The sequence below is a fragment of the Neoarthrinium moseri genome (genome assembly GCF_022829205.1).
Source record: "Neoarthrinium moseri strain CBS 164.80 chromosome Unknown scaffold8_Wmoseri_CBS_16480, whole genome shotgun sequence".
Lineage (NCBI taxonomy): Eukaryota > Fungi > Ascomycota > Sordariomycetes > Amphisphaeriales > Apiosporaceae > Neoarthrinium > Neoarthrinium moseri.
In genome coordinates this window covers 313,785-331,116 of record NW_026055122.1, presented here as the reverse complement: position 1 = coordinate 331,116, position 17,332 = coordinate 313,785, and the positions used below count along the sequence as shown (strand labels likewise).

At 49.1% G+C, this 17,332-nt stretch overlaps 7 protein-coding genes across 7 annotated transcripts; 3 read left to right on the top strand and 4 right to left on the bottom strand.

The window, feature by feature from the left end:
• Window positions 1–315: 315 nt before the first annotated feature.
• On the bottom strand, window positions 316–1,878 carry JN550_003369 (uncharacterized protein; the record flags this gene model as incomplete). The annotated part of the gene is made up of 3 exons (XM_049314765.1): window positions 316–332; window positions 382–1,123; window positions 1,216–1,878. 3 exons carry the CDS (start codon window positions 1,876–1,878, stop codon window positions 316–318), a joined length of 1,422 nt encoding a protein of 473 aa, XP_049174560.1.
• A 997-nt stretch (window positions 1,879–2,875) lies between these two features.
• On the bottom strand, window positions 2,876–5,273 carry JN550_003368 (uncharacterized protein; the record flags this gene model as incomplete). The annotated part of the gene is made up of 3 exons (XM_049314764.1): window positions 2,876–2,949; window positions 3,030–3,270; window positions 3,336–5,273. 3 exons carry the CDS (start codon window positions 5,271–5,273, stop codon window positions 2,876–2,878), a joined length of 2,253 nt encoding a protein of 750 aa, XP_049174559.1.
• Window positions 5,274–6,255: 982 nt separating this feature from the next.
• On the bottom strand, window positions 6,256–7,590 carry JN550_003367 (uncharacterized protein; the record flags this gene model as incomplete). Its single annotated transcript, XM_049314763.1, has 2 exons — window positions 6,256–6,785; window positions 6,843–7,590. 2 exons carry the CDS (start codon window positions 7,588–7,590, stop codon window positions 6,256–6,258), a joined length of 1,278 nt encoding a protein of 425 aa, XP_049174558.1.
• Window positions 7,591–8,457: 867 nt separating this feature from the next.
• Window positions 8,458–10,790, top strand: JN550_003366 (uncharacterized protein; the record flags this gene model as incomplete). The annotated part of the gene is made up of 8 exons (XM_049314762.1): window positions 8,458–8,564; window positions 8,643–9,252; window positions 9,309–9,375; window positions 9,451–9,727; window positions 9,784–9,883; window positions 9,939–10,048; window positions 10,108–10,354; window positions 10,548–10,790. The coding sequence occupies 8 exons, from the start codon at window positions 8,458–8,460 to the stop codon at window positions 10,788–10,790; spliced, it is 1,761 nt and encodes a 586-aa protein (XP_049174557.1).
• A 605-nt stretch (window positions 10,791–11,395) lies between these two features.
• JN550_003365 (uncharacterized protein) lies at window positions 11,396–12,086 on the top strand (the record flags this gene model as incomplete). The annotated part of the gene is made up of 3 exons (XM_049314761.1): window positions 11,396–11,616; window positions 11,674–11,729; window positions 11,848–12,086. 3 exons carry the CDS (start codon window positions 11,396–11,398, stop codon window positions 12,084–12,086), a joined length of 516 nt encoding a protein of 171 aa, XP_049174556.1.
• Window positions 12,087–12,181: 95 nt separating this feature from the next.
• On the top strand, window positions 12,182–12,616 carry JN550_003364 (uncharacterized protein; the record flags this gene model as incomplete). Its single annotated transcript, XM_049314760.1, has 1 exon — window positions 12,182–12,616. The coding sequence occupies one exon, from the start codon at window positions 12,182–12,184 to the stop codon at window positions 12,614–12,616; it is 435 nt and encodes a 144-aa protein (XP_049174555.1).
• A 537-nt stretch (window positions 12,617–13,153) lies between these two features.
• Window positions 13,154–16,950, bottom strand: JN550_003363 (uncharacterized protein; the record flags this gene model as incomplete). The annotated part of the gene is made up of 4 exons (XM_049314758.1): window positions 13,154–14,984; window positions 15,044–15,179; window positions 15,584–15,907; window positions 15,969–16,950. The coding sequence occupies 4 exons, from the start codon at window positions 16,948–16,950 to the stop codon at window positions 13,154–13,156; spliced, it is 3,273 nt and encodes a 1,090-aa protein (XP_049174554.1).
• Between the last annotated feature and the right edge of the window lie 382 nt (window positions 16,951–17,332).

Sequence of the window (17,332 nt, the reverse complement as noted above, 5' to 3'; positions counted from 1 at the left end):
TCCCAGCAGTGACAGCTGCAAATTGCGTTCATAGGTTTGCCTACTTTACTCACAACGAAGAATTTCTGGACATGATGCTAACAAAGCTCACAGACAAACCAAGAAAAGGAAAAAAGATTCTGTCGGAACATGTGATATATACTGGCACAAAGGGTGCCTCAACCCCCATTGCGATGCGTTTCCCTGTGGGGTGGTCTCACCCTCTACTATGATACATAAGGAAAGGGAAAGGTAGATTCGCATCACCAGCAGTCTTCATCCTCGGTCTTGATTTAGCGTTGCGTTTTGTTTTCTCTATTTTAACCGGCCTCTCGACTATCTGTCGACCTCACCTATATGCTGGTTAGTACATATTATCACATTCGCATCGTGGTTACTTACCAAACACCAGGTCCATGGTTCCGATCACAGCAACAGCATCAGCCAACAGATGGCCCTTGGAGACGTGGTCAAAACCACCCAGGTGGGCAAAACCAGGTGCTCTAATATGGCATCGGTACGGGCGCTCGCTACCGTCACTGACCAGATATACTCCCATCTCGCCCTTGGGCGCCTCAATAGCCGAGTAGGTCTCACCAGGGGGAACGGTGTAACCCTTGGTGTACAACAGGAAGTGGTGGATGAGGGCTTCCATGTTCTCCTTCATGGCAGTTCGGGGAGGTGGTGCAACCTTGTAGTCCTCAACTCGGACGGGGCCGGCGGGCATGTCGTTCAAGCACTGGTGGATGATTCGGAGGGACTGGCGGAACTCCTCCATACGGCAGAGGTATCGGTCGTAGCAGTCACCGTTGATTCCAACCGGCACATCAAACTCGACCTTGTCATACGCGTCGTACGGCTGGCTCTTGCGGATATCCCACGGCACGCCGGATCCACGGAGCATGACACCGGTGAACGACAAGTTCAGCGCATCGGCAGCCGAAACGACTCCAACACCCTGCAATCTGTTAATCCAGATACGGTTATCCGTCAACATCTCCTCGGTCTCGTCGATGCGGTCACCAAACTGCGTGGCCCACTGGTGAATGTCGTCTAGCAGGCCGACGGGGATATCCTGGTGAACACCGCCGGGGCGGACGTAGGCTGCGTGGAGACGAGCACCGGACACACGCTCGTAGAATTCCTGACATAGTGTCAGTTTTGGGGGTTTTCATAGCAGATTCTCTATCGCAAATGGGGCATCGCGTAGATTTGATAAATAGAATTGTGCCTCACCATCAACTTCTCACGTTCCTCGAAACCCCACAAGAATGGTGTCAAGGCGCCAACATCCATGGCGTGGGACAGGACCGACATCAGGTGGTTGAGAATTCGTGTGATCTCTCCGAACAGGGTTCGAATGTACTTGGCTCTGTCGGGAATCTCAATGTTCAGCAGCTTCTCGACAGCCAGCGAGTAGCACTGCTCATTGGTCATCATGGAGACGTAGTCGAGACGGTCGAAGTACGGCAGGGCCTGCAGGTAGGTCTTGTACTCGATGAGCTTCTCGGTACCACGGTGCAACAGGCCGACGTGGGGGTCGGCTCTGACAATCTCCTCTCCGCTGAGCTCGAGAATTAGGCGCAACACGCCGTGGGCGGCGGGATGTTGGGGACCGAAGTTGACTGTGTAGTGGCGGACCTTGCGGTCCTCGATGCTGCCGTCTCTCGACTTCTCGACGGTGCCGTCGGTGTTCTGCATCCGTTGCATGCCGTAGGGGTCGGCGGGGTGGGCGAAGTTGCTGTCGACGGGCATCAGAGTCGTCCGGTCGACGGGGGTGTGCTCGACGGCGCGGCGGTAGGCGGTGCAGGAGAAGGGGCGGGCGGAGGAGCGGACTGAGGGCATCGCGAGCTGCAGGCGACGGGCGCCGCAGCCGGCAATCCTGTGTAGCGCCGCCATTGCGATTGTCGGTGGTCAATTGGACCGTAGAGCTTGCTTGTTGAGCTGTGGCAATCGAGTTCGTGAAGTCGGCGCCACGGCAGTGTGCCCGTCAACCGCCAACCCGTCATGGGTCCGCCCCGCAAAATATTTGTTCCGGCGGCCCAACCCTGCTCGACGTTTGCTAGTCCCAGCCAATCACAGCTCGGCTCTTGGTCAGACTTTTGACATCTCAGCGTCAACCATATACCAAAATTCGCCTCACATCTCTCTTTCCGGCTGTCAGTTGTGGGGGATGACGACTTCTTGGTGTTACAATGTCCCGTAGGTCCTGACTCGTCTGTTGACAATGATGCTTTGGGGTCGGATCAAGTAGCCACAATCACTGGTATAGCTCCTGCGACTTGTCCAGCTCTCCGTAGCTTCCTTTCAGTTCGGCAACTTTTACTTCATAGTCGTGATCCCCGACTTACATGGGCTGAGGCAGCCGAGTAATATTGTATTAGCAGAAAGGAAAATCACTCACCACTGCATCTAGGAAACTCGAGCTCATGTGGTGAAAGGAGAAATCCCTAAATTCAGCGTGCACTTCGGCCTAAGAAAACCAACAAGGATGTCGTGAACGAGGCCACGCTTGGAATTCCACACTAACAATGCCTTTACACCTCGTCGGGAATCTAACCTCCGAGAGCTCAACTGGCAGGGATTACAGGACATTGAGTGTAGTTGTGAGGTCATGGCGTTGAGTCTCTAAAGGAATATGTGTACACGCGCAATAGTATTCACAATGGCTCAGCCATCAGTGATGAAAAGTATACGTTTACAAAGAATCTGTGCAATCTAAAATAGCTCTGTATAAGACGTGAGAGTACATTCACCTGGCACCTCCTTGATGTTGTACTTGAAATCGTAGATAGTTGTGAAACCCGATAGCTGAATGAGACGCGACTTCCAGTTACTCATACCTAGCCAGCCGTCGAGATCCGAGTAATGTGTGGCGACTTGTTCATGGGGGAAATCATGAGCTATCACTGGATTCTGACGACTGATTCAAAGTTCCAGTGGGAAATCTTGTGAAGGCTTCGGGAAGCACTATTGTGAACTTGTATCAGCCATGCGCCAAGTAACGGTTGAGCCTCGGGCGATTAGTGACACCGCCCGGCTAGACATACCTGTTCTCTGGTGAGGTCGACATTGTGTGCACTCTCTCAGGCCCGATGTGAGGATATTGACCTCGTGCTGAAGAGTATATCGCTCTGCCTGAACAGCCTCGGACTCGGAAGCAAGCATCTCCAAGCGTTCATTGCTCATCTGCATGACCATGGATGGCGTGAGAATGTTCTGAAGATCAGAGATAAGGCAGTTCTCGACAGCCAAATTCACCATATTGTGTGCAAATGTTCCGAGGGAGATCTACAGAACATGCATGTATTAGCTTAAAATTGTGAGGTATGTGAATTGAGGAAGGGATCTCTCACCTGAAAGTGTGTCATGGTCATGTCGACAACTCTCTCAATGCCGAATTCGCTGGCACTAGCTTTCTCTGAATGGTGAAGTGCCTGCTCAACATGATCGCGAACAAGGCCTTTTCCTCCCTTGTCAGTAAATGCAGCCGGGAATTTCTCTTCGATTAGGCTTGCAATACGCCCCGCATCACGTCCCACCATTGTTGATAAAAGCGTGGCATGAAACTCTACGTCAAGTGGTGGTCCGTATCCGGATTTGTATGGCCTGAGAATTTCTTGTAGCTTATCCTTAAGAATTCGCTGCTTATCGTCAAAGAATTTGTCGACACAGAATAACAAAACGGCATTGGAGGTTTGCGTATCTCCTCCGATGACGTGGAGGAAGAGCTGTTCAACAAAAGACTTGGCAAAACTGATGACTTGGTTGAGATAGAAACCTGCGATGTCAGCCCATGGCCGTATTTGCATCTTGAAGAGCTGGAAACCAATGTTTCCATTTGGTTGACCTGGAAACTCATTTCCCTGATTAGCCGCTGCCAGTTGTTCAAGCTCTTCATGGAGATTCATCTCAGAGATAACAGCGGGCTTTGGAAATTTGTTGAAGAGGTCGAGATACGATCTTAGATACTCAGGTACACCGTCCGGCACGCTCCCAAAGACACGACCGTTAAAGAGGTTCCTGTTGTCGTCTTCCCATTCAATCATGCGATCCACTCCCTTGGTGACGAGCGTTGCGTGAAAAGCACGGTTCAATATTCTGAGTACAGCTCGTAATTTGCGAGTCTTACAGTCGTTTGAAAGATCGCCAAAGAACTCGTCCCCGTAGCGACCTTCAGCGCCGTCACGTGCAAGACGCTGGAATTTCTCTGCGATCTCGAGCATGTATGTCCTTAGATCTTCAGGTGCTGAGCGGGGCTTTCCGAGTTGCTCAAGAGCCCGTTGGCGTGCGGTCAAATTGCACTCAATCTCCTCGATCAAGCCAGGCAGTGTCTTTTGAATATGTCCAAGAAGAACCTTGCTGAGCTTCTTCCGTAATGAACTGATGCCACGGCTGGTTGGTGAAATATGAGACCATGCACCGGTCTGGAAGAATTTGTCCTCATAGGCATCTCTGTCGTCTGCACTCATCTCCTCTTTCCCCTCGGGCCGGTTGCGTAGAACATGCCAGCCCAACTTCAGCTTGTGCATACTTTCCTGGGCTCTAGCCAACTGAAGACACTTCTTCTCATCCTGCGATCCCGGCGCTGCAAGGTCAGGCTTCGTTATCACGCCGAGCGTGCGCTCCCTCTTGGGATCATGCTTTCTGGCCTCTTCAACAACGATCTGATTGGCAAGGTTATTGTTCGCCGCTACAACGGCCAGGATGATGCTTTTTGGCTGCTTCATATAACGTTCGGCAAGCTGTTGAACAATCTCCTTGCCCTCCTGTGTCTGATCTTCCGTCTCCGAATGAAAAAAGCCCGGCAAATCGACAAGAGTGAGTGGTTCGACATGAGGGCCTGCAATCTCCACGCGTAAAACGTCTTTGGAGAACCCCTTTGAGCTTCGCACGCGAATCCCCATCTTTTCCGTGGCCTCTTTGATGATTCCAAGAAGAGCATATTTGTTAAAGGTGGTACGGTAGAAATTTTGAGACGGGCCATCGCCGGCAGGGTCCGTCCTAACTACAATCTTCGTCTGTGGAGCACACCTCATCACAAGCTCGGTAGCAAAGCGGGTGCAAAGGTCGCCCTTAGTGGGGAAGCGGACGCTTGAAATAGCTTCAAGTACGGAGCTCTTCCCCGAAGATTGGTCGCCAACCACGATGATTTGAGGCAAGTTGACAATTTCACCGATCTGAAGTTCCCTGAGACTATCGATAGTGTCAAGTAAAGCTCTTGCCACTGGGTTGCTCAACTCATCCATTGCCGCCGCATCAAGGGATATTTCTTGTTCTGGTGCGTCACCCATGGCTGAACAACACTGTAAGAATTTCAACGAGGTGAATTCGAATATTCGATTGAGCTGAAATAATAGGCGTGGTATAAACCAGGTTGTATACGCAAGATCTTGGCTTATGGATATCTACCATACAATCTGTTCCCATGTCCCGTCATTATATAATTATACAACCTGCAAGCAACCTGAAGCTCGCCATGGAGGGCCTGGTACCCTGAAACTCCGATTCCTCTATCCGGGTCATCTCTAGGGTCAGCCTGCGAGAAGGATGACACAGCCACACGAGACGGTAATCCATACCTTCGCCGTTCGCAAAACTATTCAAGGCCGCACTGCGACCTGGCGGTTCGATTAGCTTTCCAAATTGGAGGTTGACAGAACATGATGGTGAAACATGTTGGTCATTGTGAAGTTGCAGATAAGGAAAAGCCAATCACTGCGCTGCTGCGCCCCTTTGGCACCTGCTAGCCGCCCACCCAATTGTCAAACACCAATCCTTTGCGAGAATATATGCAGGGGGAAATCGGCGCTTCTAACATGTAAATACTACCTAGGCCATATGGGACGGCTGAGTTTAGATAATGACTCGCGCATGGTGCAGGAAGCACACTTGGACGGGAAGGCATTGCTGTCTCATTTTCTCCAAAGTATTGCGCCATGAGATGTAGAAAACGAATCCCCAAAATGATTCCCACACATATTGGCTATGGGCCTTCCCCTCCCCTTCATCGTCATGCTAGTACTTTCGCAGACTCGGTGTCAGCATGCAAAATTGCATTGAAAATTACAAGATAGTAATGTTGTGAATAGATTCTTGACCTGAGCCAATTGTGTTTACCACATAAGCTGTGTGCAAGTTGCGATCAAAAAACGTGCTTCGCAAATTTTGACACAAATTATCAGAACAAAATGATTTACCACCGGGAACTCAGCCTATACATTTGTAACCGACACTTCATCTGTCATAAAACTATCAAGATACCTCAATATCGCCCTAGAAACACTGTCGCTTGCTAACTCGTCCCCTTGAAGAGGGAATGCAGATGACATCCATCTTCAATAGGAGGTGCTCAGACCCAAAATCTTCGCCCGTATGTCTACCTCGCTTCTTCAAGCCAGGTGCCACGATCAAATCAATATGCTGCCCTGATTGTGGTGCAATCTCTGCTCCTATTGCTGTCATTATTTCTGGGTTGAATTGTAACGGATGCTGCAAAGAATGGAAAAGCCAGTCGACGCGTGTGACTTGTCTGCAGATCTCCTTGTCAAGACTGATGAAATCATTGATAATAAGCCCGAGTTGATCCGATATCTTGTCTGAACCCAGCGCAAATGGCTGTAGGATATCGAGGATCTGTGTTGAAAGGTCACGAGTAAAGGTATCCACCTGTTGCAGACATTTGTCCCTGTCTTCATTGTTCATAGACTCTAGAATGAGAGCTGAGGTATCAGCCTTCCAAACCTGAAACTTTCGCTGAGCTTCTGTTCCCGATGGTATTCCTCGCTCAGAGTGATAAACATAATCTAAATAGACTGTGATCAGCAAATATTGTGGCACAGAATGATCCAAATGGTGCCCACCTGGTTGTAAAAAATTGTAAACATCGGTAATAGAAGATTGCAGTTCCGGGGCCCAGCGGAATCGCTCGGATACTTCGGAAACTAGTATCCTCCAGAGGAAGGACTGGACGATGGCGGGCCCCATGTTCTCCGATATGCGATTGCCATGATTTGCATAGAATTGTTCCATAGCCTCAACCATACACTTTTCCAGGCCGTTGCTTTGAGGCTGCAAAAAGTGTTCAGGCAGCCTGAATGCAGAAAACTGAAAAGAACAGGAAATGTTTCTGATCTCGTATCTAAGCCCTTGCACCGACCTTTCGAGGTCTGCGTCGAGAAGCTGGTACGGCCTTGTACCTTGGGACCGTAACTGGTTCAGCTCCAAAGCCGTCTTCTTCCACTTCTTGTGAACTTCTTCCAAGCTTGATTTGGCCTCTTCTAGCTCATTCTGAGTCCTCAATATATCTGGTTTGGAGGCTAATTGCCCATCCATTCCCTTGTGCAGCTCTTGCAAGATTGATTGGATGTTTGCCGTGTCTTTTGACAAGTGCCCAAACATGTCAACTACCTCGCGCCAACGGGCATCGTCTTGGTCCCGAATGGTCGACCGTTCTGGAATTTCGGTGCGCTCTCTTCCGCGTGGAACAATCCACGAACTTTGACGGCTTGGATCAGATGTGATTGTTTGCGATGTGCGAAACTCGTCGTCATTATCTGAATGGCCTGCCAGTAGATCGTTCGGAGCGCTGCACTCGCTTGTGATATCCATAGTTGCCGCCCCTGGACTTCCCAATGTTCTTCTTGTAGCCTGTTGGGAAGTATTAGTTTCTACTTCCGATCCTCTCATAATGGATTTAAAAGCTCGCTTAATTGATCTGAAGAGTGTCATGTCATCGAAAGCTTGGAAGTACTAGCATAATGGTTATCCAGAATTACAAAGAGTGTAGCAAAATTGATGGCTGAGGGTGTACTGCATCTTCTGTACCTGCGTATTCGAAAGAGCGCAATACCGCGTCGCAAGGGACCTTTGGTAAATGCCATCACACGGCGCTTCATGAAACCGGCCTATCCTAGGTGGCCTATTTTCGTAGCCTCGTAATCCAAATGTTGGATTATTGATTCCGGGGCTGAAACTATCAACCGCGACTAGAACCAACTGCACTGCATCCCTGAAAGTTGTGGCCAATAGGAAGGCTGCGCTGCATCACTCGGTTTAAAAAAAGAAACTTTCTCGATAGCACCAAGAATTTAACGCAGTCTGCGCTTGAGCTTCAAGGTACTTGTACATTACAAGAACAAATTGGAGATATATTTTGACCTCGACCAAACTCTACGTCCTCACTGGAGTATCGAGCTGATAAGGGACTCTGTCCCACTAGCACATCTCATTCTGACACCACACATATCTTTTGAAAGGGGCACCAAAGATTCCTGAACCGCGGTCCGCCTTGGCATGAGTTTACACGCAGGATCTAACACCGTGCTAGTAGGATAGGATGCGTATTTTGACCAATACGGCACCTAGATCCAACGCTAAGTGAGAGTAATCTTCTTCATAGGCCTCAAAGATTTGCTGGTGCACAGGCTCCATCTTTCAAGACACCAGACTACAGCCGCAGCACAGATAGCCTTTGTGATGTCGTTCGGAGGTGGTCTGAGCGATAGCCTGAAAGGTCTCAGCGTCAGCGATGATGATAGCGAAGTTGAGGATTGCTTGGTGATTGGTATTGACTTTGGAACAACGTAAGTAAAGACGGTGCAAGAACTCATTGCGTTCTGGAGATATCATCAAATAGTATGTTGACATTCATTTTGATACAGGTACTCCGGAGTGGCTTGGTCGACGAGAGTCGAGTTGGAAAGTAGCCAAATCAACTTCATCACCTCCTGGCCTGACAACGCCCGCGAGGAAGGTAAAGTCCCAACTGAGCTCTGGTACGACGATACCGGCGAGCCAATCTGGGGCTATTCTATTCCTGCCGATGCTGACCCATTTCGATGGTTTAAGCTTCTCCTGCTTCATAGAGAAGACCTCAACCCGGAGCTCTGCGAATCCAGCTTTCTGATCAAGGCCCAGATTATGCTGAAGGAGTCTGGGAAGACCGCGGTAGACCTTGTTGCTGACTATTTGCGCCTGCTCTGGGAGCACATAATGTCGACGATCGAGAAGGCACGTGGGGAGTCTGTGGTGGAAGCTCTCGTCTTCCATGTCATAGTCACTGTTCCAGCAATATGGAAAGGCTATGCTAGACAGGCTATGGAAGAGGCCGTTAAGAAGTCTGGCATTCTTAACTTCCGTCTCGCAGGGACCACAAAATTGGTATTCGCACCAGAGCCAGAGGTGGCAGCATTTTCAACACTCCTTGAGCAAGGCAGTAGCATCCGGCCAGGCAATGTATATGTGATCTGTGATGCAGGTGGTGGGACAGTGGTAAGTGTAGTATGGGTAGACTACTCCTGGAGAGGTGTCTAATGAATCATATTTAGGATCTCATTAGTTACGAAGTGAGGAATACTAAACCGATCATCTTACAAGAGGTCGTGATTGGAACAGGTTCGTTTTCCAAGGATATTTCATTTTATTCTCATATCTCACATGGGAGAAGGCTCACATTCATCCTATACGCAGGCGGGCTTTGCGGCGGGATCTTCATCGACCAGGCGTTTGAGCACATGTGCAGTGGCCGGCTTGGGTCTAAATGGAAACGCTTGAGCAAAGAGGGCATTAGGGATATTATGAGAACTGCATGGGAATACGGCATCAAACCACAGTTCAAGTCACCCCAGTCAGCGAAGCAGTATATCGTCGCGTTGCCTGCCGAGGCATTCAGGGATCAAGGTACTGCGGGCCTAGACGATACCAAGCGCAAGCCTCATATAAAGAACGGGCGAATTTATTTCGACGGGTGAGCATTGCCAAAAGATGCCCTTATGATCTACAAAGTTAACACTCAGGAACCAGTTCCGACATCAAAAAAGTGTTTGAAGGCGTCTTTGCCGATATTTCAAAGCTGGTGGAGGGACAGATCCAAAAGGCCGCAGAAAAGGGCCTGTCTGTGACAGTAAGTATGGCTAAAAGGTGACAATGTTGGGGATATCAATGCTAACTTCTACCAGGGCATCATTCTTGTTGGTGGACTGGGGGCGAGTCCATATTTGTACGATTATCTCAAGAATATCCACTCCAAAGCAGGAATTGTAGTGCTTCAGTCCGGTGGGGTCAAGCCGTACGTATGCGGTACTCACCCAATAATGGTTCATTATCATGACTGACATATCTCGATAGGCGCACAGCAATCTGTCGAGGTGCCGTGCTCAAAGGGTTCCTTGAGGCACAAAACAGTCAGCAAGATGGGGGATTCGGGACATCAACAATCGGAGTTGAGTCGAGAGTATCTCGGGCTAGTTACGGCATAACTTACTATATTCTGATCGGCCCAGATCATCATGATGAGGAAGACAAAGACATTGAATGGAACTCATTAGAGGGCCGCCATGTGCTGTCCAATCAAATGCAGTGGTATTTGAGGCGGGTAGGTTCTAACCCAAGACCCGAACGGCTTCTCACGCCACTCGCCCTTTCTATCTTTGCACCAAACATTGCCCGAGCTAATGCCTGAAGTACAGGGAGATGTTGTCTCTAAGATAAAACCATTGCGCCATTCTTACTACTTGCTTTACCAACAATCGTTTTTCCGCGGGTTTTTGATACTCCCCCTCTATCAGTGTGATGACGAGGCGCCGCCGACAAGGAAGATTGACAATGTCCGAAAACTTGGCGAGATCTGCTGTAATCTCGATGTTCAGTTTTCTGACCTGCCCTACCACTCGAAAGACGAGTTCGGGACTGTGACAAAACGGCTGAATTTCGACATTGAATTAGTGCCGTCGGGGGCCTCGGTAGAATTTGTTTTGTACGTGAATGGGAGAAAACAGGGAAGCGAGTACGCCAAGATTGATTTTGCGTAGCGTTGGATTGGTACTGTGTAGTCTTCTTAAAGGCGGTTTGATGAAGATTGTACGAAGTTTTCCTAAGCTATGGTTTCTGCATGACACTGTACTTCTATGGCATATTCACTCTTTCCATTTTCTTTTCTTTTCTTTTCTTATTTATTCTTTTCCTAAATTTCCAGGCGATGAGGGGACTGAACGACGACCCTTGCATCTCCACTCTCCATTTGACCGTCGGGATGTCTCACAGACTGTGTATGAACTCTACTAGGTTTCGTCCCCTAATTTGATAAACCTTGGCCCATGGTGGATGTTACTGCATCGTAGCTGGCCAATGATTTGCATGGTAGATTGATCCCAGCGTGCATCAGAATATGCAGCTGACTAACTGAATGATCGTCGCTAATAGCACATTTCTTGTTTCTCAGTTAATAATCAGCATGCATGTGCATATCAGCTTTGTTGGCGCTCTGTGCCGCCCCTGACCGAATCATTTGTAACGGCTTCGCCACCATTGGAATTCTTATTTGTGGCGTCTCTTGCTGTACCTTACAGCTTGATCCCCATCCACCAGGACTTCATGTCCTCATTTCGATCGTGATGTCAGCCATTCATCTTTCAACATGATGAGCGCAGATGAACGCAGTCCATTACTCACTTCAATATCTCCTAGGAAGCGCCAGGAGCGGAAGGCACCTAGCAGTCGTAAACTGTGCCTGCTGATCGCCTCTGTTGTGCTGCTCCCTTTCATAACAGTCTTGATCCTTCGCCACGTGCGCGCCAAGATTCCCAATTTCATCGCCCATGAGTACGGCGTGGGCTTCCACCTCACGATTCCGTATGGGTGAGTCAATTGGGTCCACCTCACCAGTCTCACCTGTCGATCTAATTCGGAGTATAGGACAGTGAGCATCAGCTACCCGGATGTTACAATTCATAATGTCGCCAAGATCGGAGGTCCTCCCCAGTATCAAGAGTTCATGTTGAGGCTCTCCCTCGAATCATCAGAGCACTTGCAGTCCGCATAGCCCACACTCCTCCTCACCGAGAAAAATGAATCTAATCAAAACCTCAGCCCCCCTTACAGATCCCTCGACGAAGCGTTTCGTGACCTCCCCCCGGGAAACCGCTCGGGAGTGCCGCAAGAAGGCCGGACTCTCAGCAAGCACTGATGTCGACATCCTGGCCGGGTTCATACAGACACTCCGGGCAGCAGCGGAGACTACCCTGGGCAATAGCCCGGTATCCGGCGCCGTAGTGACGGTGGCGCACATCCCGGCTCTTTACGCAGAGGACCTCGAGGACGCTGACTAATTTACCTGGCGCACTACCCTTACGGCGGGGTGTCTCATGAGACCAGCGCCGCTTACGCCGGCAACGGCTTTGGACTGTGCTCCAACTACACGGACATGGAGGCGTGCGATGACGAGCGGGGCAGCCAGCACGAGAATGTGTTATCCGTTGCACTGACGGCCGGGTTGCTGACTTCGACATGGTCAAATATGGGTATATATTTCGCGTACCCAAGCACAGAGCATTACCCGAGCGTTGCTGACCCGGACCTCGGGTTGGACCATCGGCACGATGGTCGAGAGGATGAATACTGGGCACTGGTGCGGGACGCACTATTGAGGCCGCTAGTCCAGGCAAACCAGCACATCCGCGTCAATACCCAGAAGATCCTGTTGCACGGGGACGGTGCCACGGACGATCGATTTCGCGAAGTTGTGGGCGAGGCGCTTCATGAGCTGGCGCCGTATCTTAACGCTAGTGACATCTTTGCGGAGGATGTGGTATACGCAGCCGCCAGGGGTGCTGCGGAGATGGCGAAGAGGGTGTCGTAGCATTACAATCATACTGGCAATAATACACATTGAGGGATTGAATGTCCTGAATAGAGAGTCCCTGCTGAACCGACCAATCCTGACGTCATGAAAATTCTATTATCAAATGGTATGGAAGAGGGGATAGTCATTGAAACTGTGAGAAATATCTTTACATCCATGGGTCTATTATGAGCCGACTCAGTACGAGGACCTAGATTAGAATGCAACAATGAACGGGCCGTGCTGTTCGATACGGTCAGGGACGGGAGAAATCGGTGCGGCTCAGCGCGGATGAAGTCAGCACACAATCCAATATGTGTTCCACATCTTTCTCAAAATATCGTGTGTGACCAGCGCTGACGTCGATTATATGCCTTGGCTTTGGAATGGTTACCGTCAGAGGGGGGCGAGTCTCTCTGAGAATATCAGGTCGTGTTTAGGATGCGGCTCAAAGAGGTCCATCCATCTATAACTTGATACGATCCAGTGAAGACAGATCTGACAACACCGTCGCTGTAATAGCCTATAGCTATCGCTAATCTTCCCAGCGTCACCTTAACCTCGCAATGACCCGCCAATTTCAGCGCCGTATTCGATTAGCAGCTCAGTCACCTGATAATGCCCCCCTCTTTCTGCCATTTCCAATGGCGTCCGGCCATATATATCCCTGAAATCTACAGCAGCACCCCGCTTAACTAGCAGCTCAACAATCGTGTCGTTCCCGTTATGCGCCGCCCAGAATAAAGCGGTTCGGCCTTCATTGTCAAATCGGTCAATAACATCGAGGCTGTATTCTAGAAGCAGCTTGACTACATCAGTATGACCCTGGAGCGCCGCCCATAAGAGAGGTGTTCGACCTTGTTCGTCAAGGGAGTCGATCTTGGCGCCGTGCTCAAGCAGGACGCTGACTGTGGAGTCATGTCCGTTGGACGCTGCCCAAGACAGAGGCGTTCGCCTAAAGAGTCCATCCGGGACCTCGATGCTGGATCCTTTTTGAATCATCCCGTGGATATAGGATGTATTCCCATTGAATGATTCCCACCATAGAGGGCCCCTTTTATTAGTTTTTGACGTTACCTGCGAACTGGACGATACCAGCTCGCTCATGTAGTCCAAATGGTGTCTTCTATCATATGATACCGATTTGTTGGAGTCGATTTGTGAATTACGAGAATGATCATCTGCTTCTAACAGCAGATATAGACTTCCAGGGTCGTAATTCTCAATAGCTAGGAATCTGTTGGTGAAGTCGGCATCTAGTACTCCGGCATGTATTGAAAGGATGAGTCGTACCAGCCCCTCTTCTCCTTCATTCTCGAGCATCTTCCTTTCTCTAATATGTCTGAGTTGGGGTTTTGAAAATAATGGTGCACCAGAAAGGGCCAAATACTCAATGATGGATTCGGCACCGCTTCTCATGGCCCACCGGAATGGAGTACGGGACAAGTTGTCTTCAGCACTAGTATCGGCGCCAGAGTCAATAAGAAGCTTTATGATCGACTCCTTACCAACCCAGATCGAGCACATCAGTGGAGTGCATCCGTTCTCATCCCTAATTTCGATGCTTGCGCCGTAGCTGAGTAGAAAACGGGTAACCTGTTCGCTACCTCCGAAAACCGCCCACCACAATGGTGAACGACCGTAACTGTCCTGTATATCCATGTCTCCATCGACAATCAATTCCGCTACATTGTCAATCAGCCCGAAATATGCTGCAAGGTGCAAACCCGTGACTGCTTCGAGACGATAATGACGGTCATAGCTGACTCTCCCTGGATGCGATGGGTCAGCCAGCAGTTCTTGGATAGTGCGGTCAACCTTCTTGGCGTCTCTCAGAAACTGCCTCACGGCTTCTTGAGTCTCATGGTGTGTCGAATCACGGGCATGATGGGCCCAGAAGTGAGTAGCGTAGTTGAAAAGAGCCCCACCGGGGGGGTATGGGTATGCGCTGAGAGAAAGATAGGTGACGCAAGTCAAAGTGATATTATCATGCGCATCCGGGAACAACGAGTGACTTGACTTGTCAAAGTACTCTTGTGTTGTCTTATGAACCAGTCGAATCCCAGAGCCATATACATCTTTCCCGGCAAATCCGGCGCACAATGAAAGAATGTCGTCAGCTTTTGGGATATCTTTGACTTGGATTTTTGATACTCCAGGCCTTGTGGCTAGAGCGTGTCGGAGTTCTTCAACAGAAAGCAATCTTTTGGAGCAAATAATCCATGACAGGATTAATTTGCCCTTTGGAGTGAGTCTTTCTAAGACCTGTTGATACGAACGGTTATATACCTCCGACCCAGTCGGTAAATTTTCCAACTTTTCCTCCACTTCTCCAACTGATAGCGTGTCGCTCAAGGATTCGAGATGAAGCTTGGCCAGAAGGAACCTTTGAATGCGTTCAGCATGTCCAGGAAAATATTAGGCAGGGTTGATCTGATCACTTACATTCCGCAAGCTGAGCGTAGAACTGTTTTCTTGATGACTGCTCTCATCTTGTTTGCTATCTCGGACTCTCCCTGGACACAGCTAGGCAGCCTTCCTGAGGCGTCGAGATACCTCATTATATCATCGCCTCTAGCTTCTATAGGCAAGGTTGTGCAGTCAGAACGGTTAAAAAAATGTGTTACTCGTGGCGTGTTATTCCTGGATGTCGCGAAGAATTGGAAATTATGCGAGGACTCAAGAAGATTGAATATTTGCTCGAAAAGCTGCGAAGCGCAACCGTCTGTCGTGGTACATTCATCGAGGGCATCAAACAAAATGAAGACTTTAGAGAATATCTTCATGACAGACGATAAAGCCTTGAAAACCATATCGTATGAGTATTGTCTGTTGCGTTTCTGGTACCCTTCGTATAAGTTATGAAGCTCTCTGGGTAGTTTAGTGCTGGAAAGTTCCGCAATAGTTGTTTGATAATGTTAGCGAGTACGAGATGTGTCTTATGATTTTGTGGTCTTTGGTAGTCGAAATATACGTAAGCCATACCGACACTGGTATCGTTCAAGAATCGAGTCTGGAGTTCCTCAATAATAATAGAAGTCATGATAGTCTTTCCAGCTCCAGGTATCCCAGGGCAGAACAGGATCCGTGCCCGTGATTCGACCCAACCTAGGAAGTCGGGTGACTTCAACAACCATGCTCCAGTTCCGTCCTGTCGTTGGAATATACAGGCCTGCTGCTGCAAGCTGTAATCAATGAGAGCGAGGGACTCCAGAAACTCTTGAATAGCATTATCTTGGGATTGAGTCTTCTCGGCTTCAAAGTGCGTCTTCATTTCGGTCTTTATGCTCTTGATATCGTCAAGTCCGGCTAAAGTCAGGGAATTAATACTCAGCATCAGAGACTATTTCTTTAAAATCCTACTACGTACCACTCAGAACATCAACCAACTTTTTCTCTGCCTCAACTCGGTCTAAATGAACATGGGACAGAAGCTCCTTGGCATATGCTGCGGCCGTTATGGCGGCATAACCCTGCCAATCTTTGTTCTTGTGAGAGTCTGCGTAGTCACAGATCCCGCGAATGACAAGACAAGGAAAGTGGTTCATTAGGCCAGCAGCTTCCATTTCAAAGCACATGACATCTTTTTCGCATGCAAGCTTATCCCGCAGTATGGCGTCTTTGATGACAGAGTTGCCTGATGCGATTAGACCATAATGCACACGGGGGTCTTCGTCCTCATCACTTCGTTTATCGCGCTCAACAAAATTCTTTGGGAGTTTCCCGCAAACAGTGCGGCAAAGAAGTTCTCCTTGTGGGTGAATGACTTCTGGTTTGTAAAGTTCGTCGCTCAACTGGTCGGCCAGTTTGATTTTCTTTGCCAACCTTTTATTCTTTAACATGGCATTGCGTATAGTGAGTTGTATTTGGTGACCATGGAGGTCATGCTCGACTTTCAAAGTAGCCATTGCAGTGCGGAGGACTCGCGGAGGTTGGTCAAGGATGCCGGTGCCCACAAATGCCTGATTTTGGAGCGCCTTTCCGAAGTCGTACTGCAGTACGCCCGCGTGCCCATGGCCAGGTTCGCTGATGACAATGTCACCAAGGCGGACATCGTGCCTTGTCGGCACCCCACCACCAATGCCGACCATCAAACCAATGCGCACATTAGGAAAACTGTGGAGCATATCTCGAGCGGAGGCTGCCGCAGAACTTGTGCCGTATTCATTCACTGGCATTGTAGCTATCACGATATTAAGGTCTCCAATGTGTCCCAAGATGTAGCTGTTGTCGTCGTTTTCGGATACAGACTTTGGCCCTGGGTGTTGTTCATCCAGAAGCGCTGTAGCCGCCAGAGCCTCGATATGAAGGGCACATATCCAGCCAACGACGTAGCTCTTAGGATCAGACATGACCACGTTTGGCGAAGGTAGAGCTGAATATGCAAACTAACTTCCTATGCACCACATGAAATGCGCTTTAGGAACTTGAATAATCAATCTCTTGCTTGCTAGAGTTTGATATCAAAGCACTGATGTAACAAAATCGCAAGGTGGCCAGGCAGAGGCCTCCCGAACAATATTATGAGGAAATTGCGGGGTCACCCTTAACTACGTGTATATATCGCGGTATTTAGCCACCCGCCTTTAAACTTTTTATTTTATTTTATTTTATTTTAAATAAATTTTATCTTTTTATATATAGGTACACCACGTCTTTCTTCCTATTAACGGTTCATGTACCATATCAAAACCGTTCGCTTTCAGATCTCGAACAACCTTCTCAATGTTCCCA